Here is a 23,286-nt window from a genome sequence, read left to right as displayed (position 1 = left end):
TAAAACAGCGCTCCTCTAGACGAACTCAACCTGAGATGTCAGGTATACCTATAAGTCTGACGATAACTGGTATTAAAGAGACACGGGGCAGCTATGCCACAGGAAAGAAAGAAAAAGAGAGAAGACACAGCCAGGGAGGAGAGAGCCGTAAGCAGTACGGAAGAACCGATGAATAAAGTCGGATAGCTGTTCTTAAATTCAGTCATAAAACAACGATTTCTACGTCCTTTCAACCCTACCAAAAATTAAATCCTACTCTGCTGCCACCCTGTGGTCACATTGCGGTACTGCATTAATAGTAAAAGCAGCGTCAGTGGCAAAATAAAGAATATTGTTAGTTCCAGTTCCGATGATAAACCAAGTAATATCGCAGGTATAGCCGTTGACATATTAAAATAAAGTATTTTAACTACTTGTCAAAATCTAAAAATGTCTTCGTTTCAGTTCACAGCTAACTGATGACGTAAATACAGACAGCAGATAAACCAATTTTTGCAGCCACGAGTGTTCATCGCCATCCAGTGGTAATAGCGGAGACTGCAACATGGTGGTTGCAATTCAGACAATGCCAGTGAATGATCACCTGTGAAAAGGAGTAAATAAACTGATGTAAATAAAATTCTGGTGGGTGGTTATGACCAATAAGGGGAGAAAATAAAAGGTTGAACCCGTTGTGTTTAAATGCGGCTGCTGTCTGCCCTCTAGCGGTCATTGTGATTAACTACACTAATATACAGATGCTGCACTTCCGGTACTTTCAAAATACATTAACCATATTAACGCAAAATAGGGCTTCAGATTGCGTCAGGAAAACGTGAATTATGATGAAAAATATTATTTCTTCTTCGTTGTCATAGAAATATATTACAGATCCACATTTCTTGTGAATTAACTATTTATTAGAGCCATTCTGATGTCATCAGTAAGGAGCCTAAACTAGAGGGAAAACAGATGACGCCATCCGCCTGCGACAAACCTGCTTTCTCCACGATGGAGGTCTGCGGATCTCTGACTGTTTCTTTGAGAGAGTTTGGTTGTGAACAGAGCTTGCTGTCTCGAACTGATGGTTCTGCTTCTTTCGTCCAAGGTAACACTAATTTTAGAAATCATTTATCTGGGCGTTTATTTGCCTCTAAACTGGACGTAAAGGACGGAGAAAGGTTAGGGAAGTTAACCTGCCACTTCAGTTAGTGACATGAATTTCTTTACCCTTATACCCAAAATAATATAATAATGAGAATCAGGGGTGCATCTTTTATGCTGGCGTGGGTGGTATGGGGTGGCATGGGGTGGCATGTGCCAGCTTACTTTTGCATATGACAATGTTGTTTATTAAAATAAGGTAGCATTAACGTTGAGCCTAGCTACAACTAATTAATAAAATAAATATATTTATTGCATAGTGTTAACCTCCCTCCAGGGGCGGATCTACTGTGCACATTTTGAATCAACAACATGGCATTTCAGATTTCAACACAGGTGGTTTATTGTTGAACTTCTAATTAACCCTCTGAGGCTTCCAAATCACATGACCAATTTAATATGACATAGCAACAAGATGCATTCCCACTGAGTCTCCATTACATTTTTATTTGTGTTGAAAGTTCAAGCTATATACCAAGAAAAGGTAACAACTGGATTTTCTAATGACAGCCCGAAAAAACAAGCCACCACTTTCCTATTGGTGGAAATATGTACCATGTTGACCAATCAAAAGATGATATGGCAAGGCAACAAGAGAAAGAGAGAGAGATCAACTGTGAGATGTGAGCAATTCCACAGTCATTGGATGTGAGAGGTTTGTGACATGTGGCGTGTTTGGAGTGTGTAGTTAATGTATAGTGTGTTGTGTAGTTCTTTGTTTTGTTTTTATGTGTCAAAATAAGGCCACGATCAGGGTCCATCATCAGCCACCAGGCCACAACCAGGCTCCATCAAGAGCTAGTGAAGCTACAGGAAAAGGCAGGCGCAGGTTAGCAAGCCTCAGGATTGATTGGGGCTGCAGTAAAAAAGGGGCACAAGTATTGAGAAGATGCTGCCTAAAAGACGTAACGTCAATGAGGAGGAACTGGAGGACATAAAGGAATCTTTGAACTTTATGTCAGAAGAAATAACAACCATTGCAAAACAACAACAAATAATAATCAACTTAATTGAGGATATTAAAGAATTAAGAAGGCAAAGTGAGGAAAAGGACAAGAAGATTGCTATGTTGGAAGTACGAGTGGCAGAGTTGGAACAATATTCGAGAATAACAGATGTAATAGTAACGGGTCTGGGAACCAAGCACCAGACATATGCACGAGCAGCAGCAGAGGAGAGAGGGGAGCTGCCTGAGCAAGAGTTGCGCTCCCTGGAAGAACAGGCAATGGCCTTTTTCAATAGTAAAGGCATTGAAATGGATAGTAAGGACATTGAGGGGTGCCATACTCTTCCAAGGAAAAACAAGAATCAAAAACCTGCCATTATTATAAGATTTGTTAATAGGAAGCAGAAGAAAGAGCTACTGAAGAAAGTTGAAAGGAACGAATGTGTATGTTAATGAACACCTAATCAAGAAAAATGCAGATATTGCAAGATTATTAAGAAAACAGAAGAAAATACAGTCAACCTGGACAACAGATTGTAAGGTGTTCATTAAGTGAAATGGAACACCGGAGCAGGCAAAGGTCTTAGTCATTAAAGAGCTGAGAGAATGAGAAAAATACAGCTGATAAAATGTAAGGCAAAGCATTGGGATGGTCACTTTCAATGCACTGTCAAATTGTTTGGTGCTTGTCTGAGACAAAGTATTGTTAAAGGTAATGATGTGTGGATACGATGTATAATAAAGTCAGATGTCTGACACATTTCAAGTAACAAATCAAATGGAAAGTGGGACACTGGGGTATGATAGCAATATAGATCCTGACTGAATTTTTTACCAAAATGTTAAAGGACTGTAATTATTATACAATGGAACAATTTAATAGGAATATAGAGCGAGGTAAGAATATAACGATGGTTCATTTTAATGGTAGAAGTCTATATGCAAACTTTAATTTATTAAAGTATATTTTACACAGTTTAATCAACCATTTGATGTGATAGCAAGATTTTGGTATGGTAGCTGATAATGATAAGCGGAAATGGATGGATGGGTTGGTTCAGTGTCGTGAAAAAAAAAATATTGTGGTGCAAGAGGAAGAATAAATGTGAAATTTACACGATGAGACTTTGTGTCATTTAGAAGTATCACATCAGCTTTAGTTCTCTTATTAAAAGCTTGTTCTAAATAGGGTGTCTGCGCTTAAGTCCCCCCTTTAAAAAATACATGTGATGTGAGCACATTTACTGGGGGTCGTACTGCTTTAAATGATTTGATGTTACTACTTTTCCCCTCCTAGATGTCTGTTTATGTGGGGAAAGACATCATTAATTATCCAGTGTTATTTATTGAATAATGCTCCTTTCTGTTCTTGTCTAAAGGAGACACGAGTGTGATGGCTGGAGTGTACGGACCAGCTGAGGTCAAAGTCAACAAGGAGATCTATGACCGGGCGACCCTGGAGGTGTTGGTACAGCCCAAAGTAGGGCTGCCAAGTGAGTTTTTTTAGGGGTAAAAATTTTCATTATGCAGCATTGCTTCTTTTATTTTGGGGAAGCTAATGTGAAATAGACCTTTTGCATCCTGATATCTACAAGAATGTCTCTGAGGTTTCTGCTGTGGAAAAGTTGCTATGCCACAGCTGACCACAGGGTGGGGTACGTGAGCTTTCTGCTCGCATTCATTTTTTTATACCGAGATTTGTTTGTTTTCTAGGTGTAAGGGAACGATCGCAAGAGCAGTGTGTGCGAGAAACCTGTGAGGCTTCTCTGCTCCTGATGCTCCATCCACGCTCCTCGCTCACTCTCATCCTTCAGGTCCTGCATGATGATGGTTCAGTATCCTTCTGTAAAACTCTGTGCTGCTGCAAGCTTTGAGGTTTATATCCAATCTGCAAGTAGGGCTCTAAAATTGAGATGTTTTCTGTGAGTGTTCTTCCTTACCTGTTCCTCAGCTGCTGTCTTGCTGTTTGAATACTGCATGTATGGCTCTTATGGATGCAGGATTGCCCATGAGTTGCCTCTTCTGCGGAGTGACTTGTGCCATCAGCACAGATGGGCAAATCATCACAGACCCCACTGCAGCTCAGGAAAAGGTAAATCTAAGACTTTTAGAATGTTGGGTGACAAAAATCTTCCCAAAACACTCTGATGGTGGCTTTTGTCAAATTTCCTGGGAACTTTTCAAACAAATGACACAGAAAATATAGGTCTTTTCCATCCCACCATTGCTAAGTGCTTGTTCATAGGGCAGGGGTGTTAAACTCATTTTACGTTGTGGCTCAGATACATCCCACTTTGACATTAGGTGGACCATACCAGTGAAACTCTTTTCTATCAAGATGTTCAATCCTTGAAATATCTTAATATAAGGAAAAGAAATGCAGTTTGAACAGTACGTTTCAGTTTTTCTACATAAAATGATAATAAAGAAAAGCTGTTGTAGTTGCTGAAAGACTCTTCAATAGGATCCTTAAATAGAAATAAACCGTAAGGGCTTAAATTGTAACAAATAAATGTTTATAATTACACATTACTTAACTCAGTGTTTCCAACCGCTGTGCGTGGAAGGATCGGCATGAGTAATGGGCAGAACCATTATATTCTCTTCCACTAGAGGGCAGTACAATCAGCTGCTCTAATTAAATTGGTTGCCAACAGCCAGTAACACAGAAGACGATGAAGAAGAAATTACATAATAGTCATGCTGTGAGATGGTGCAGGCCTTAATAGCAATACATAAATATTTGAAAAGAAAAAGTAGTCAGTCTGACCTGGGTCCTGGAGGAAATACTGACCCAGATAAAGGCCCGAGCACGAGTAGTGCTCAGAAGAAAGCAAAAAAGGCATACTGGAAACAAACCAAGCCAATTCCTCTATACCTGGTGCGTGGGGGAAAATGATCAACATGCTTTTTGTGACATTTTTGTTAGGTTGTGTGCCGTGTGATTTTTTTTTAATTTTTTTTTTCTAATCTGAAATAAGTGCGTGACTCCAAAAGGTTGGGAAAAACTGACCTAATTACTTTGGTTTAGCTTGATTAGCGATGTTGTACGTCTTTATCGGTAAAGATAAAACTGTAAAACTTATGAACAGTCCATTTACACCTTCTTTCATATTTTCCAGTGGGGGCCACATCGGAGTCTTTCCTGGGCCAACTCTGGCCCCTGGCCCATATGTTTGACATTGCTGTCATGTAATTGTTGGGATGTTCTCCTGAATACTGCACTACTTGAGGCAACTGTGGAGGAAATTGTATAAATAAAAATAAATTGAATTCAGTTAAATGACAAAGAAAAACAAAACTAGAGAAAAATCAGTCAGGAACGATAAGGCAAGCACAGCGATCTATAGTCGCCACCAGCTAAAGTATCCCCTTTTTTGGAATATCTTACTGTTGTCTGTCCAGCGCATCTGTTGTCACTTCCATTTGTATCAGTGGTAATGGTTTTGCTTCCTAACGGGACAGATTGACATCGTCTTAATTTCCTTGCCCGTGTCTTGTTTTCTCTCTCAAAAGGAAAGTCGAGCTTTGATGACTTTTGCGATCGACAGCGCAAAACGCAGCGTTTTGATGTCGTCGACCAAAGGATCGTTTTCAGTGCATGAGGTCAGTGGATTAATGACAGGAAAAAAAGAGTGTGCACCATTTCAAATAAACAAAACTGTGAATGCCAAGCCAGAAAAGACTTCTCTAAAGCGTGCTTCAAAGAGAAAAGACTGGGCATCCCTCCCTGTGCTGTTTGTAGATGTTGCCAAACCAAGAATACATCCTAAAAACCATTTTGGAGTTTCTGCAGTCTTGGTAACAATATCATGGAGTATTTTTTTTCTCCTGTTACCCAAAAGGACCATAGTTTCTGGAAATTTCAGGGGATTTATTTTATATCGCTATTGATCAATCATGTTGAGCAGCCTTTGGTTGCATGCAGCTATCTATATGGAGACTAAAAGAGGGACAGCATTTATCTAAATGCAAGCTATAAATCATCAGCTGATGTGATTAGACAATTTGCATAAAACAGGAAGACTGGACTCAGATGAAACTGTCCCATGGGTTCCTGGATTCCCTTTTGATCAGCGGATGACAGGAATGATAAGAAATCTACTCTTTTGCTTCTTTTTCCTGGAGACCATCCCATGGATCGAAACATGACCTCTTTAAGGACACTTTAAAAGGGAATTGAATGGAAAAATCAAATGGGATTCCCTTTTTTTTGACTGAATAACAAGTATTATTCCAGAAACACTAAAATATGGGGTTCACTCTGGCCCACCTACAGGGAACCAGTATGCTGACTGGATACTGACTGGAGGGTCATATTCTCCTTACTTTCCTGTCTGCTCTCTACTGTCCCATCAGAATAAAGACCTAACACACTCCCTGCCAAAATTTAAAAAGAAACACTACAACGTTGTTAAGTTTAGATTTGTGATTCTGCTTCATGTGTGACTTTTTGGAAAAACGGTTCTTATTTTTGCTTTCTCCCCGTCTGCCTCAGGTCTGATGTGACTTAAATCAGTTGTTGTTGCATTTCATATTTTGTCTGATCCTCAGTTGTTGTTTTTCTTCTCTCACAGCTGCAGCAGTGCATAGCAGTCAGTCAGAAAGCATCAGAGAAGATCTTCCAGTTCTACAGAGACTCTGTCAAGCGGCGATACTCCAAAAGCCTATGAGAAACACGGAGCTTTCTTTTGCCTAGTCTTTTTTATTTTTATTTTAACAATGCATGCAAACACTGATGTCGTAATAAAATATTTAGAAACCCCTGTGGGCTACAGTTTCTTCAGTTCAGTTGTAGACAGCTGTGCTTTATGGTGGGAAGGCTTGTATGAGTACATTTGTGAGAGATCAGAAATGAAAGGAGGAAAGGTGAATGTCAAACAAGTGCATTTATTGGGATTTGCTGATTTTCTTTCACTTTAATATATACATTTAATACAAGGATGTGACCTGGGGAAAAGAAAAGCCCTGAATATTTTTTGTAGTAATAAATCCCATTTGCTGCAACCTTTGAACTTTACTGACTCACACGTTCAGAGTCCGCTTATTATCTGTACGAGTGACACAAAGCGAGACGAACCTGAGCAGAGCCTGTCGCACGACAGCCTCATCGTTCGGAGCAATCCACGTGAAATGCCTCCATATAAATCAATAATTGACGTAACTCAGCTGTAACAACAAAGTGTGATTTGTTTTTCTTCTATTAAAATGAAAGTACAGTGGAGACAGACGGTAGTTCAGGATTGTCAGTGCACAGCTGAATCACAGCGCACCGACAATGAGAGAGCTGACAAGGGCAAGACACGGAGATACCAGAGGTTTGTCTACTAAAATCTGTTAAAAGTGATCTATTACCAGCTTTGAAACAACACTGGGATTGCAGCAAACATAGTATTTTATATGTACTTGAGCTGTGTGCTCTATAAAACTATTTATCTAAATAGAAAATGTCAGCTTCCACCTTAGTCAATTCTTTATATTTACTTGGATACCCCCCATTTCCTATGTAGTTAAAGGCTCAGAGCTTTTTCCAGTCAATCCAGTCAATTTTGCAACAATGTTGGTCCAATTGAAGGAAACAAAGTTTGCAGCAGGAAACCAACAAGCTCACCATGCAGGGTTTTCTTATGACCAAACCTGGGATGTTATTGAAACATGCATCACAATTTTTGCAACTTTTCTTGGCCCATTTAAATAAAGCATTTGTGTGTTTTTGAACAGAAGTTTTGAGTAGACTTTTTTTTTTTAAAGTCAGTCATACTGCAAGAAGCAAGCTCCTGAAGATGTCAGTTCTATTTTTGGTGGAGAAAATAGCAGAATCTATATTTAAGGAGCATGGTGTGAACAGCCTGGCTGCTTCTAATAATGGAATAGCTGATAAAAGGATCATCCTCAGAGTTTCTTCTGTATTTTTGGCACTTTTTCCAGCTCTTTCCTCCGCTGTATATGTTATGATTTCTTAACCCTGTGTATATATAGAGGATAACATTTAATGTCTATATCTTGAGTCCATTTTCTACCTCCGAGTTTTGCATTTAATTTTAAAAGTCGTGAACGTATTTTCTTATACCAGCAACTACACTCTGTGCGTTAGTTATTTAGTGTTTTGTGTATTTCAACATGAAGATAATGATTCAGTTGGTATAAACAAAGCAGAGGCAGTCCTTTCTGTCAGTAAACAGTGACTGAAGCAGTGTGAAACCAGGATGAGCTTATCGATGTTCACGTGCAGCATTTCCCTCCCGTCAGCAAGGAACTCTGGGTTCTCCAAAGGACTATTGCTTCTGGCTCATCGTATGTTTTAAAACATCATCACCAGCTTTCACCCCTCAAGTGACAGTGCTGGCTCAGGCCCTCCCACAGTGAAGTCCATCGGGATTTATCTGCTGCCACGTCCTTGCTGTGACCTCTCATAAATCTGCAGACTCCATCTAATCGTACACTGCCCTCCACTTAGCTCCTCCCAGGCAGACAATGACACATATCCCCACTGCTTCTTATTATTCATCCATTGTTTGTAATGCTGATATCTACAGTGCTGTGGAAAAATGTGAATTTCTGTTTTTCTTCTTTCTTTTTTTTTTTACTTCAGTAATGCTTCACATATGATGACAACTACAGCACAGATTTAACAGAAGGTAACTTAAGTCTTCAAATCACTAAACGAGTAACAGACTGCTTTTTCAATGATTTTTCTTCATGTGCTCAGAACATCCTTTGAGCTGATTTTTCTTTTTATAATCCCAAAGCGATTATAAACGACACACCAGCTCCCAGCTTCTGTTTTCAGCGTCGCAGCTTTTCAGCTTGGTGTAGATGAAACGTGACTTCAGACAAGTCGACAGACAAACAGTGTGATTATTTGACATTTAACGGTGATATGTTGGCATGTGTTGATCTTCATGAAATATGTGAGAGGTCAGTCTTTTGTATGCATGTCCGTTTCAAAGAGTTGCTTTTATGGTGGTTTTGCGGACAGGTAAGAAATCAACGCAGCGATGGCACAGATGTACGTTATGATTCCAAACACGATGGAGAGCACCGAGAGCCAGAGAGCCTGGCGAGACGCTGCGTTGGCCCCCTGAAAATCCCCCTGAGCCGATGCCTTGTTGGTCTGAGTAAAAGAGGAGACGAGACACTGAGATAAAGATTAGAGTGAAAAAAATAGGAGAGAACAGCATTTATCATCATTTGTCAATGTCCTCCCTGGCCTACACTTTCCTCTTCCACTCATTCCAATCTCACGCTAAGCCCATATTATGTTCCATCTCCAAATCACACCCAGCGATTGCAGCTCATTCATCATTTTCTCCTCCTTCCTTCCTTCCTCTCTCCCTCTAGTCCTTGCCTTTGACTCTGACCCCTGTTTTAGGCAGCACTCAACAATATTGGAAATCTATCACCTTGAGGTTTCTTGTTATGACTCTAATTAAACCTTAACGAAGGCCATTGATCTGATCAAAAGGCCTTTGCAGCATGCTGCCAGTTAGCTTTGCAAAAGTGTTAATGGGATTTCTTTCTCCTCTGCACTGCTGGAGGGATGAGTTTATAAAATAAGGGAGTCTAGAGATATTTGTGTAAGGGGTATTTCAATACTACCATAAGTAACTGTGGCTAATAAGTTCTTTTTTTCTAGCAATTCTGACTTTTGGGTGACCAGTCATCTGACTTCTGAATAATCAGATTTAATAATTTTATCCTGTTTCCTCTGTGGTGAGGGGCCAGAGGTGTTGGCCAGATGAGCGCATGGATAGGACGAGTAGAAAGACAGCCTTGTACATTTACTTAGGCGCTTTAATACCGCACAGTACTTTATTTAAATATTTCCACATTAACATCAATCAATAACAGCAAAATTAAAGTGATATGCACAACAATGAGTCAGAAATTATGATTGAGCATGTATGTGATTCTAAAAAGTGCCGTTTAACATAATAAGCACATTTAATCCTGGAAATAGTCTTCGAAGGGAGGGTAGACCCCGGACAGATCGCCAGTGATTCAATTTTTTTCTGTTTACATTTTGTATCTGTTAATTAAATTGTCATTAAATATGTGGTGTGCAGATGCTGAACACTTATAGGAAAAAGTTGTGTATGAATAGTATAGTTTGCTTAGAACAGCACATTTGCAGTTATATTAACTTTAAGTTTATTCATTTTTTAATGTGGTATTCTGGTAGATTTCTGCCCTATACATCTGGACTGGATATAGCCCTGCTGAAAGGCAGACATTATACATATTATAGTATACATATGGTAGAAAGAGTGACTTTATTATTCAATAAATGTAGGCAAAACACAGTACATGCCCCTTAGCATGCTGTTTAAACCAGTGAGCTCCAACGAGCAGTTTTTATGCGCTGCAATGAAATATTTATGTAAATATTGATTTAAAGACAAAACCCCAGTACAGGAATACTATTATTTCTTCTTCTTAGTTTGGTCATGGCTCTATGTATTGCTTGATGCAAAGGTTGTAAATACATATGCATGCCCATTAAATTAAGCAACACATAATGAAAAAGATACATAAGGACAGAGGTCAGTGGTTTTTTTGAAGCTTATGTCTTCAAGAAATCAATGTGAAGAAATCTGAGTTATGATACCAACAGAGACCATATTATAGACAACTGTGATTCGGATGTGATCTAAGTGTTTTATCTAAAGTTCTCAGCTTTGTACTATTTCAGAAGTGTGATTCTGCAGGTGTAATCTCCTTGTCACAGCTCTCCTCCATAAATCCTTCACTTGCACAACACTAAAGAACTGAACTCGTTGATCGTCCACACATACTGCAGAGGGTAAAAACTCACCCTCAGCTGTGAACGATAGAGCCAAGTTGTATCTTGTCTGCTCAGGACTGAGGGTGTGTCTGTGTGTTTGTGTGTTTGTGTGTGTTCGTATACCTTCTGTGAAAGATAGAAGGCAGCGATGCCCAGGGGCCAGAAGCAGCAGAGCATGGAGAAAAAGGCCAGACCCAGGTAGTCCTGAGGGATCATCAGAGGGAAGTTGTTCTCACTGTCTGTATCACTAAAATCATCGATGGATGAGTCCTGGGATTCAAACAGAGTGCGTTTAGGTTGAGTTCAGGATAGAAAGCGATAACATACATTATAAAGAAATACTTTTAGGGTGATTTGTTTTTGTTTGGGCACATTTTCAGATATTTGTCTGTGAGATTTCAGCCTTCACAAAAATGCAGTAGGTATTACATTCATTTCATTTTCCTGCAAATGAAAATTACACTGAAACTTTTCAAATGTAAGGTACTGTGCAAGGACGGTGTGTAAAGTGAATAAAAAAAACATTTTGACTCAAAGACGTTTGTTTCAAAATGAGTCTCAATAAAAATTTGTGGGTTAAGAGAAAAACTGAGACTTTGTTTCTAGAGAGGAATACATATTTCTGAAGATCCATTTCATGGATCAGTACTGCTGCAGCCTTGTCAACTTCCTTCAGTTTATTTCATCAAGGTGCCAGTGCACAGGTGCATAAGTAAAAAACAACCTTGCTTTTTTGTCATTTCTGTAATCTACCTCTTTGTGTCCATCTAACAAAGATACAGCTTGTTGTCTTAAACATACAAAGATGATCTACTCCAACATTAAGTGAAACACGCTGTTTCTCTTATATTCAAGTCATCCACAACAACTAAAAACTTTGCTAGTGTCTGAAAGATAATGTGATTGAATGGGGTTAGTCTGGATATGCACTAGCTCTGCTGACCGCGGGGCACTTTATGACTCATGCATCTTTTTTGAAACAGCTGCATATTGAGTCTGACTTGCTCTCTCACAATGACCCTGTCATACCACTTTGGTCATTTTACTTTGTGTAAGAAACAGTTGTACAATTCCAAAAAAGGCTTTTGTTATATTTTAGTAACTGTTCTGTAAACCAGCAGCAAACATAGACATAAAGTGGGGTTTTTTTTTTACTAAACAAGATAATTTATTTAAAGCTTGGATCACAGGGCTATTTCTATTATGCCTGTTCTATTGGTCAAAAAAAATCTTTCTATAGTTGGGAAGTATTTTTCTAGACATAAAATCCTTTTTGTGTTGATGAGAAGCAGGGAAATCAATTTAAGCCTGTGCTCACATGTAAAATCAATCAGGATGGGACACTTATTTTTCCATAATGTTGATCATGGAGCAATCAGTGAGTTTCATGTGTCAGTTTAAGTTCTTTTATAAAAAAAAAATTGAAGTGAAGCAAAGTAGAAGATGTTGTCTTGTGCAGATTTAAGGTCACTGCAAGGTTTTATTCCCACAGGCCCAGGACTCTGCATCACTGCACTACTGCCAGCATTCAGAATGAGCTTAAAAAATATTTTACACAAGCTCTCCTTTTGTCCTTGGGGAACAAACTCTTACCTAAACTTTGTGGCAGCCAGCTGCTGTCGATTTTAACGGTGTGTAGTGCTACTGTGTATTTGTGTTTTTACTTGCATTCTTAATCAAAGTAATAATCATTAAACATCCCTTAGCCTTTTAGTTCTAGTTATTTAAAAAGCTTTTACTTGACCTTGATGTGAGACTAAACAGTACAAACACTAACATTATTTATTGGTGACATTTAGAGTATGCATTATTTTGTTGACTGCTGTTGGCATCTCGTAGCTAATTTATATTTTACTTCATGATGGGCTTTGCTCGGTGGTCTATGACAGCGGTCCCCAACCTTTTTTGCGCCACGGACCGGTTTATGCCCGACAATATTTTCATGGACCGGCCTTTAAGGTGTCGCGGATAAATACAACAAAATAAAACTAGTACCGGTACCGAAAAAAAGAAGATTTATTCATAACACACGTGAAAAGACCAAGGAAAACCGAGTAAACAATAAAAACGATAACAAAATAACGCTGAAAACCGATAAAAACCCTGAAAACTATACATTTCACACCTGAGCCTCAACTCTCGCGGCCCGGTACCAAACGACTCACGGACCGGTACCGGTCCGAGGCCCGGGGGTTGGGGACCGCTGGTCTATGATATAGAACTGGCATCTTCTATCAGCACTATGGTGTCATTACCTGTTATGCAGCAGGAGAGCAGCTTTATGTAATCTGGCTTTTTGACAGTAAGCATTCAATTGCTGCTTTGCTCGCATGTCTATTTTAAGTTCCTCTTTGGTTTCCAGAACCTGCACTGACAGTATGAGGCTCCATTGCTTTTTCTGTAGCATGTTTCAGGAATGAAGAGGATCTGGTTGAGCTGAGGATGAGAATGATTTGATAAAACTAATATGGGCATCTACATGCAAACTTTCAGGTTTGTTACTTTTGAAACTTAACAGACAAACAAAGGACTAATTGAGAAACTAATGCTTACTTTCAGACCTATCTAAATATTCCCGAATCCTCTGTTTGAACAATAGCAGGAAAATTTGTTGACCTGCTTTTATTTCCTGTACGGTTGCACAAGCTCTGTTGTCAGTACAAAAGAAGAAAGAGAAGACATTTTTAAGTGTCTTACATCCAGTGATGGGAATAACGGCATTACTTTCTTCAGTAACGAGTAATCTAACTAATTACTATTTCTATCGTTATAACGCCGTTACCGTTACTAACAAGAAAATGCGGTGCGGTCGCGTTACTATTTTTCAACAAACAGATGGTTGAAGCTGTCTTAAGCTTACCGCAATTTATATCAGTTCCACGGAAGTAGCTGTAAGTAATCTGGACGCTACAGCTTTAAGCAGCAGCTTTAAGCAGCTGTTTGACTGAAGAAGAATAAAGTAGTCATGCTAAGCCAATCACATGACCACTTCAAGATGACAAAGCAACAAGGTGATATATACCAGTTTTTAAATTGTGCTGATAGGCCACGTAAAACCAGAGTCATGATAAACAATATATACGCAGCGTTTTTTCCTCAATAGTTTCGTCACGTTTACTGTCTAAGGACAGCGCAGCGAGCACTCTCTGCTTATGACAAAGATAAACAAACAAACAAAAAAAACCTGCCCTTTCGTGTTGGTGGAAAAATGCACCATGCCGACCAATCAAAAATGATGTGGCAACATGACATTTTGTTGTTTAGGGAGAGGGGGAAGTTTTAGGAGTGAGGGTGAGAGAGAGAGAGAGAGTTTTGAGATGTGAGAGATTTGTGACGTTTGGCGTGTTTGGAGTGTGTAGTTAATGTGTCGTCTTGTGTAGTTAGTGTGTAGTGTTGTGGATAGTTTTGTGTTGTGTGTCAGAACAATGCTCAATGAAAACAGTAGGAGTGATACACCTGCAGGTATCAGGCTGTGATGTTCTCCTTTATAGTGGACAGAAATATTTGGAGTGGCACAAATAATTTGTGTGGCATCCTGTTGAATGCAGAACAGCTGACTGTTATGTAAATAGTTTGAAATGGTTATAAAAAACGCTAAAAGGTAAATGGCTGCAAATAACTTTGTTGTCTGCAAAACTTGTGCATATGATTTTAAAATTGACAATTTATATTTGCATTTAAAGTTATGAAATATGATCCATAAACATGTTTGTGGTTGTTAGAGTAAAAAATATAACTTTTTCTACTCGGATTTTATGTTTTTTTGTCTGATTTTAGAGCAATTGTGTTAATACAGTATGTCAAAATGAAAACATAACTGTAAATTCAGACACGTGAGGCTGTGCTGAAAACGAAGATACCAAACAAGGCAAAGTAAATAGTTTTTAAAGGTGAAATGTGGTTAAAAATGGCCAATTATACCCTGGACCCCAGAGGGTTAAAAAAAAAAAAAAATTTTTTTTAAGTAACGCAATAGTTACTTTTCAAGTAATTAATTACTTTTAGAATCTTGTAACTCATTTACTAACTCAGTTACTTTTTTGAAAAAGTAACTAGTAACTATAATTAATTACTTTTTCAAAGTAACTTGTCCAACACTGCTTACATCAGAGTCAGGGAGCAGGTCATCCTCATCGTCCATGCTGTAGGATGCACTGTGGAAGTCTTGCGTCTCAGCCAGCAGCTTCCCCTCCAGTGTTGAACCTGGCCGAATGTCCACAAACGTGGTCTCCAAGTAGTCTTTGTTGAGCAGTGCATCTGTATGGCCCCAAATGGGGGCTGCTGGGTAAAAGGACTCCAGTGTGCGTGGTAAGGAGCAAGGATCCAGTAGCTGCTGTTGCTGAAGCTCAGGGGGATGTCCACAATAGCCCCTCCATGTTAATGGAGGGTAGGCCCTGTCCTCCTCACACTTAACCAAGATTCCCTTGAACAGCCCACCTGGGGCCTGTCCAGTTCCAGGTCCCAGCCCCGGCCCTGGTCCCCAGTTGTTATTGGCACTTTCTCCCAGAAGAGGGTGCTCCAGCTCATCTAGATTCTCCATCCTTTCCTTTTTAATACCAGCCACCCAATAGGTGACCACATCAACAACCAAATGCAATCTACAAATCGGTCAACAGAGCTTCTCCCTGAAGAGTCCAATGGGCTTACAGTATGCAAAGGCAGCTGCTTTGCTGGCTTTAGTATTTCAGTGATAATCCATCTTTAATCCTATTCTTTAATTTTTCTCTTGTTATAGGGCTTGGCCCTGGGGCCAACAAAGCATGCCAGATTTATGTCAGAGTGAAACAAGCAGTGGTAGCTTTGTCCTGTGAAATGTTCAGCTGGAGTGACGTTGGATAATTCAAAAATGTCCTCTCTTCACATGTCATAAACAATTCTTTAAGGACTTGATGGTTCAGGCTTTGGCCTGTGTCTTCCATTTCACATGGCCGCGTCAGTTCGTATTTGCTAATGGTAGCTACTTTTGCTTTCACGCACTATGAAAATCTCGAATCTGACGATGAAAGATCTCGATTAGTGCTAGACAGTTTAATAAGAACAACGTGCAATGGAAATTCAGTGTGACTGTAGTGTGACTGAAAAACTCTTTCAATAAAATATTATGACGCACTAATCTAAGCACACTGACTTGGCAACGGTGTAAAAGCTTCAGATGTCAATCTTTCCTCAGTTACACAATGAAAGAGGGCAATTAGTTAGGAGTTGACAAGAATAACTTAAAAGTCTTTCCCGCTGTCATTACATACAGCAAAGTGTTTGTTCCTCTGCAAGAGTGTGAAAAAAGTGGACTCAAACTGCTTTCAAACAGAAGCAGTGCCCCTTCAGATGACTAAACTGTCACACAGTGGGGTGTTCTGAAGCATGAATATACACAACCTCCGGCAGCAGTCAAACTAGTGGAGCAACAAACGGATTGGGGCCATATTTGAGGGCAGTTAATCTGTAAAAGCAATGAGGCTCCAAAAATAGAATCCTATGAAGCACATCCGCAGGTCAACAGGCCTGTGAACATGCCTGTTCCTTTGTTGTTGCTGCAGGAAGCGATAATGAAGAAATAAAAGTCCTCTAGTGTTGATTTATTGCTGCGGGTTGGCTACTTGGTATGGCAGCTCTCCACTGGGACATGCAATTTTAATGCTTAGCATCCACCTTAAGAGGGTTTCATTCAGGATAGATGAGGACGAGGAATCTCTCTATCCAGATCGCCAGTGAGGACGTTGATGTCTGTTAAGAGAAGAACAAGGTCACACAAAATATTTATACTCTCCACTTTTACTCATATTTAGTTTGCGAGGGTTGTGGGCTCAAGCTACTTAAACTCCTGATTCACATGCGCGCAGATAACTTCATACAGAAAAAAAGCTGCACTCTTATTATATATCAACCCTTTTTTTGACTCCAGTAAAAAAGAATCTCACTGTGAGACTGTGCGTCTTGATCGATTTACTTAATAAGCTCCCAGTAGAGCAGAGGATTAGCGTGATTTGAAAGGTTGCCTATGAAAATGAACCTTTCCCTTATGCACTTAGTAAAAAAAAAAAAAAGAGTCTTTCTGTTGGTTACATAGGGATTTTTTATATTGTGTATATATCCGTATTTTTATGAATTGTAGCAGGTATGGCTGAGGAAATGTTCTGGTCCATTTGTGGAGCCTGAGCTGGTAACTTTCCAGTACTTTTCCAAAGATTTAGTCAATATTATAAATATGTAAACATCAGTTAGACACTTTCGACTGTTGTTGATGGAGGGGCACAGCTGCTGTCACTGTATTTATGTATTTTGATACAGCTACACAATGTAAAAATTGTGAATTCATCAAAATGTAGCAGTGTGTAACAAGCCTATGCGCTTGTTCAGGTAGACAACTCAAGCTGTGTTGCGTCATTCACACACAACATGTCCCGATATGTTGGTCTATTTAAACACCAAACTTTCCAGTATTCCTTTTTAACATGTCATTGCATGCTTTTGAAATCTCCACCCTCTCAACATCTATTTCCAGAGAAATGATTGCTTATTCCTTCCCATTTTCTATTTCTGTCTTACATTCAGTTGCTATTACTGGGTGGAACCACCTTTGCCTTCAGAACTGTCTTAAATCTTCTTGGCATAAAGTCACAAGGTGCAGGAAATATTTTTATATTTTTATTTTTTGGAAATAATATCAGAGATTTTAGTCAGTATTGAGATGATAACATCAAACAGTTGCTGATTCAGATCTGTAAGCTGAACATCCATGAAGGGAATCTCCCTTTTTACCACATGCCAAACGTGCTCTATCGCAATGAGATCTGATAACTGAAGCCCCCAGGGAAGAGGCCATTTGAGTTCAGTGAGGTTATTGTCATGTTCAAGAAACCAGTGAGTTGGTTTGAGGTGATGATATTTTGTGCTATGGGAATTTATCCTACTGGAAGCAGCCAGCAGAAGATGGGCACGTTGTAGGCATAAAGGGATGGATATGGTCAGCAACAACTCAGGTAGGTTGTGCAATTAAAACAATGCTCAGCTGGTACTATGGGCCCATAATGGTCAAAGAAAATATCCCCCACACCATTACACCATCACCACCAGCTTGAAGCCATGTGGCCATTCTCCTCTGACCCCTGGCATAAACAAGGTATTGTCACCCTGAGAACTGCTGCTCATTGGACATTTTCTTTTCTTTTTTTGGATCATTATCTGTAAACTGAGGAAGTTGTATGGGAAAATCACACCAGATTAGCAGTTTTGGAAACAATCAGACCAGCCATCTGAAACCAGCAACCATGCTGACAACCATTCATGTCACTTGTTCTAATTCTCAGTTTGAACTTTGGCAATAACACTTGAACTCTTGAAAGTGATTACATGGTTAAATGCACTGAGCTGCTTCCATGTGACTGTCTGATTATATATTTGCATTAGCAAGCAGTTAATCAGGTTTAAATAACATATAATAACATATATTTTAAGTTACTGCTGACTATATTTTGTGGGAAATCACATTCCCTGGCTTTAGGTAAGCTTGTTTTTTTCCAAGAGAAATTGGATGAAATAGAAGCGATTCTGAAGTTTTTCAACTGTTCACACATTTTAGCGACATTGGAGATCTTTATCCAGTGGACTGCAATGCATGATCTGATATCCCTACATCATCATCACTTAATATGTAATATGTAAACTGTTAGTTTAGTTGTCTGAAATGGAGAAATTAAGCTCATGTAAAACTGACTTTTAATTTTCTAAAGTAAGAATATCTCAAATTAATCAATCATAATTAAATGGTCAAGATTTGCTACTGTCAGGTGACAAGCAGGAAGCGATGTAAAAAAAAAAAAAGTCTTTGTATTGTGTGTTAAGAGTCTTTTCATTCCCGGCAGAATAACAAAGTGTCATTTCAACAAACAACATAATATCAGTAAGTATTCATTCTGCACGGTATATTACTTCACAGGCTCAAGATCAATTCTGTGACTCACTGCACGCTTCACCGCACCACACAGGGGGAAAAAAATGGATTAATTGGGTGTCTTTGGGCTGGCGTATGCTGAGGGCTCCATTTTCTGCCTGCCTTATGGAGGCTGAGTGATTGTTCAACAGAGTGACGTCAGCAAAAGCTCTGTGCAAACTGCCTTCCTCTCCTAACACATACGCACACATCTGGACATATGGTGCATTTTGCACACACGCTCATGTAACACTAATATTTGTAGCACTTCACCAGCCTCCCCTCTCCCTTCTGCCCCCTCCCAATTGCTGCAGCTTCATTCCAGGAGAGATGCACTCAGCTTTATTACACCCTCTCCCTCCCTCCTCCACCTCTGCCCATCCACCATAAAAAGACTTCTGTCAGCTGTATTATAAGCCTGCCTCCTTTTCTGATTCTGCAACGCTCATAAAACATCCAGTCAGGTAGAAGGAAGGTTGCAAGGACGCTGCCGTATATCACCGGCACCACTTTTACAAGAGACCCTCTTCTCTCTCTCCCTATCTCTGTCCTTTTAGTCTGGTGTTTTGTCATACACATATACAAGCACGCATCTTCTCAGCTCCCTCCATATCCCTCTTCCTTTTCTTTGATCTGACTCTGTTCCTTTTTTATAATCCAGCCAATACTTTTGGCAAAGCCACTGTACTAAACTTAAAACGTGTCTCTTTGAGTAGCATTTCCACTTACTACATGAAAAGACAGCTTGTTCTTAAGACATCGAAATATGCAACTAAAGTGAAATATTGCCTTAAACCCCTGTCGTGAAAGTAGAGAACTGTTGCTGCTGACTCTTACACAGATTTTCAGCGACTCTGCAGTCTTTTTGACACACACTGACTCGCTGTCTCTCAGCATACATTCACATTCTCACTGGAAGTAACGGCTGCAATATTTCATCCGATACAGATCAAGATGCAGATACAGTGAACACACTCATGGGAAAGAAATAGCATAGTGGCTGTAGGAAATTGGAGCTGTAAACGCTTGCAGACTGTAATAAAAAGGCATCCTGAAGAACAGCGATGTCAGGCTGATAAGGCCAGAGCAGGCTCTGAGATACGCCAAATGAAATTCTGAAAACGCAAGCGGTGGTTAAATGGCCCTATTGATTTCATTTCCAAACTCTTTTTCTCCCTTTTGCTCTTCCTTGATCTGTACAGAATGACTGAGGAGAGGAGAGGAAGCTGAACAGAAAAGATAAGCAAAAAAACAGGCAGGATCGTCAAGAGCGTCGCACAGCACATGAAGCTCAAAGTAACACCATGTTCCTATGGAAACACATTCACCATGGAGTGGAGTGCTCACTGCAGGATAAATGAAGCAGAGGCTAATTTGCCATTTCAGTACTGTTCCTCTGCTTGGCTTGATAATAACTGGATGGGATAATTCCAGCATTACTGTGCCTTCCAGTAAAAATGTAACTGTCATTTCAGAGTGCAAAAGATAGATAATTTCCACAGAATCACTCTGTAATAACAAATGAGTGCAGTCATGCCAGACACTGGGAATACTTAAACCCCCTGCGCAGAATGTGTGTATGACAGTGTGAGCTCATTAATCGGTCCATGGCATGTCCTGCTCTAACACACACACACGGACACACACAGTCATTTAGTTTGCCTCACAATACATGCATTCACAAACACACTTTGCAGTCCGTTGCAACCTTGCATCACCTTGCCCTTTTAGACACACAAAAACAAACCCTTTGAAGCAATCCATGCCAACCAGCCCACATGTTCATGTACACAGCTGCACCATAGTCAGATTGTCTCTTTTCACACACATACACGCACTGCTCGCACAGCTGGTGCTCATGTGCAGTGAGGCCCAAGAAATGAGAAGTTACCCATCTGTACTACGTTGCACATTGCTCCAGCATCTCTGCGGAATATGTAGTATGTTGTAGTCAGTCATCTGAAATATGAATCTGAACGCATCATAGGACACATTCCACAGAGATGCGCTATATTTCTCAATGTGCTGCTATTTGTGGTAAATGTGTATATAGTTTGTGTTGTTTGTGGAAATGCTTTCTACATGAATAAATGAATAATGGTTTATGTTAATGTTACTGTGTAATAACATTTCACCATTTAAGATAATGTTACTTGTTTGTGCTTGCCGAGCAGTTACATATCAAACAGTGTGTGCTAGTAATTTGCAGTAATTTTGGTACTTGTCATGTAAAATAAAACGTGAAAATCTGATGAAAGAGCATTAGAAAACACACACAGTGAAACGCTGCACTACAGGGAGACGATTAGAGACATTTTTAAACAAATCTGCAGTTTCAGCTGTAAACCACTTACTAAAGTGTGTGAATGTGAGAGTGAATGAATAGTGGTATTGTAAAGCGCTTTGAGGGTCCCGAAAAGCGCTATATAAATGCAATCCATTATTATTATTATTATTAAAGATGCAAAATAACAAAAATGAAATCCAACGCATTAATTTAAGATTCCTGTGCTTTAAATACAATGTTAAAAATGTCGTAATTTATACAATAAAGGACCTCAAAACATTGTAGTAATAGACAACAATTAAAGTATACACCTAACAGCCAGTAAGACCAGCATAAAAGTATTAAATAATATTTATGGCCTGTCCTTCAGGCCATTTACCATTTACCATTTACCATTCAGTGTAATGACCTGTACACCTGTATTTTTATCTGTGGTGTGGTGTATGTGTACTAGTGTTAATCTCAATGTGGTCACAAAATTCTGTCAGGATCCACCTTAAAACTTTAGAGAAAAAGCTGGTTCACAAAAAGTAAAACTTTCAGGACTTGGCTTGTCATGCTGTACTTGCTGGAATGTTTATGATTAAGCGCTAATGTAAGCCTTTGAGGAACAAATATAAATCAGTGTGTTGCAATGCAATAATGACTTGATTAGAAAATTAGTTTCTTGCAGATGAGCAGCACGGTTTCTTACATAGTTTCATTATCATCATCATCACAGACCGAGGGCATGGTGTGTGCACCACCCACCCCCCGCAGAGAAAAGACCTGCTCTTAATTAGGACTGCTGACAAACAAAAAAACAAAAAACAAAAAACCCAGAACACCCTGCATGTCTTTTGAAAGCACTTGGGCTAGGTTTTTTAAGCAGTTTCCCACCGGACATTTTACATTTAACACTTAAACTGATCTGCCAATTCAGATGCTGGCTGAAGGCTGAAAGAGCTTTAGATGTACTACCTAAATTAAAAACAAAAAACAAAAAGGAAGTGGCTTTTATCAGATGGTCTCCGTGACTGAGCTACGGTGCTCAATACTGCACAGTAGGCTTGCTATACAGCGATAAATGGCTAAAGAAACGTTAACAATGGAGCACATATATATATATATATATATATATATATATATATATATATATATATATATATATATATATATATATATATATAACGAGCTCCCACTGTGGTTGAAATACTGTCAGCCTGTTCTTCAGAGAATTACATACATACTGTACATGACAAACATAAACCGTCTAAATAAATTAATAATAAATATTTAATAATATTATTACTGGTTCGACCGTTTTTATCTATCCAGCTTTCTGTCTTTTCATCCTCTGACTTTTAAAAAAGGGGGGCTGAGTGTAAATAACACCGGAATTTTCTTTGAATATTTCCTCACCTTAACGTCGGAAACTCTGATCCGTCCTGTCCTCGAGGTGAGTCCCGGTGGAATCCAGTGTCCCAGTTTTAACAAGTCCACAGGGCTGGATGCTGTTACACAGGGATCTTGCGCTGTTCTGTTCGCCTTTTCACGTGGGAGGGTGCAGAAAGCGTGTACATTTCAGCGTATAGCTAAATACGAGCACTCGTGTTTGTGTGGGAGTGGGACGTGTGCGCGGAGTTACAGTCAAACTTGTCAGTATCCCATCAGCGGTTCCTATGCGGCTGTGAATGCATGTGGATGTAGCCGTTAATACACCTGTGCAACCTGGCAGCAGTAAACGTGCATGCTTAGTCAAAGGCTCCCGTTTCCCCAATACAACATTTCCTATCGTAACCCGCTCAGTCTCTCCCCTCTCACGGAGAAAAGAAGGGCCTTGCTGTAGTTACACCACGTCAACTTTCTTCTGCCACACTCAGCTTTTCTCTGACTTTCCACATTGAAGCATCTCTCTCTCTCTTCTGCTCCTCCACCCCCTCTGTCTTCTCCCTCTCCTTATTGTCTTTTCTCAGCGCTTCTGCTACCATATTATGGCGGAAAAACTGGGTCCTAAAGCCTGTTGGTCCTCACCCTGTATTTGATGTGTTTCAATTACTCTCAGGCCCTCTTAAGCTTAGTAAGAGAAACGTGCACATGCAAAGTGAGGACATTTGCCTTTTCTTACTTCTTTAAGAGGATTACCAGGGTCAAGACTTGATTTTGGGTTGGAATTAGGATTTGGGTTAAGACCAGGGATCTAGCGGGGAGGTTTA

General features: G+C 39.6%; 2 protein-coding genes across 3 annotated transcripts; one reads left to right on the top strand and one right to left on the bottom strand.

Moving 5' to 3' along the window:
* The first annotated feature begins 941 nt into the window (after positions 1-941).
* On the top strand, positions 942-6,855 carry exosc5 (exosome component 5). Its single transcript, XM_040037504.1, has 6 exons — positions 942-1,087; positions 3,469-3,582; positions 3,803-3,924; positions 4,041-4,181; positions 5,606-5,695; positions 6,667-6,855. Exons 1-6 carry the CDS (start codon positions 952-954, stop codon positions 6,760-6,762), a joined length of 699 nt encoding a protein of 232 aa, XP_039893438.1. The 5' UTR covers positions 942-951; the 3' UTR covers positions 6,763-6,855.
* A 1,078-nt stretch (positions 6,856-7,933) lies between these two features.
* tmem91 (transmembrane protein 91) lies at positions 7,934-23,037 on the bottom strand. Of its 2 annotated transcripts, XM_040037503.1 has the most exons (4): positions 22,493-23,031; positions 14,980-16,598; positions 10,998-11,144; positions 7,934-9,203 (listed from the first exon to the last, which is right to left on the bottom strand). In XM_040037503.1, the coding sequence occupies exons 2-4, from the start codon at positions 15,412-15,414 to the stop codon at positions 9,048-9,050; spliced, it is 738 nt and encodes a 245-aa protein (XP_039893437.1). In that variant the 5' UTR covers positions 15,415-16,598; positions 22,493-23,031; the 3' UTR covers positions 7,934-9,047. The 2 variants fall into 2 exon arrangements, with proteins under 2 accessions (XP_039893437.1, XP_039893436.1); XM_040037502.1 differs by lacking the exon at positions 7,934-9,203 and having other exon boundaries at positions 9,210-11,144; positions 22,493-23,037.
* Between the last annotated feature and the right edge of the window lie 249 nt (positions 23,038-23,286).

Source organism: Simochromis diagramma, unplaced genomic scaffold, assembly GCF_900408965.1.
Source record: "Simochromis diagramma unplaced genomic scaffold, fSimDia1.1 OVJJ01000463.1, whole genome shotgun sequence".
NCBI classification, from domain to species: domain Eukaryota; kingdom Metazoa; phylum Chordata; class Actinopteri; order Cichliformes; family Cichlidae; genus Simochromis; species Simochromis diagramma.
Note: the sequence above shows the minus strand (reverse complement) of the source record. Positions and strands in the feature narration are given on the sequence as shown.

Bases quoted from the DNA above. Each gene is read 5' to 3' on its own strand.
- exosc5 (XM_040037504.1), top strand. From the start codon at position 952: ATGACGCCATCCGCCTGCGACAAACCTGCTTTCTCCACGATGGAGGTC. The intron at 4,182-5,605 runs GTAAATCTAAGA...CTCTCTCAAAAG, and splicing joins CCACTGCAGCTCAGGAAAAG to GAAAGTCGAGCTTTGATGAC. The intron at 5,696-6,666 runs GTCAGTGGATTA...CTTCTCTCACAG, and splicing joins GATCGTTTTCAGTGCATGAG to CTGCAGCAGTGCATAGCAGT.
- tmem91 (XM_040037502.1), bottom strand. From the start codon at position 15,414: ATGGAGAATCTAGATGAGCTGGAGCACCCTCTTCTGGGAGAAAGTGCC. The intron at 11,145-14,979 runs GTAAGCAGTGTT...TTTGAATCCCAG, and splicing joins ACCTGCTCCCTGACTCTGAT to GACTCATCCATCGATGATTT.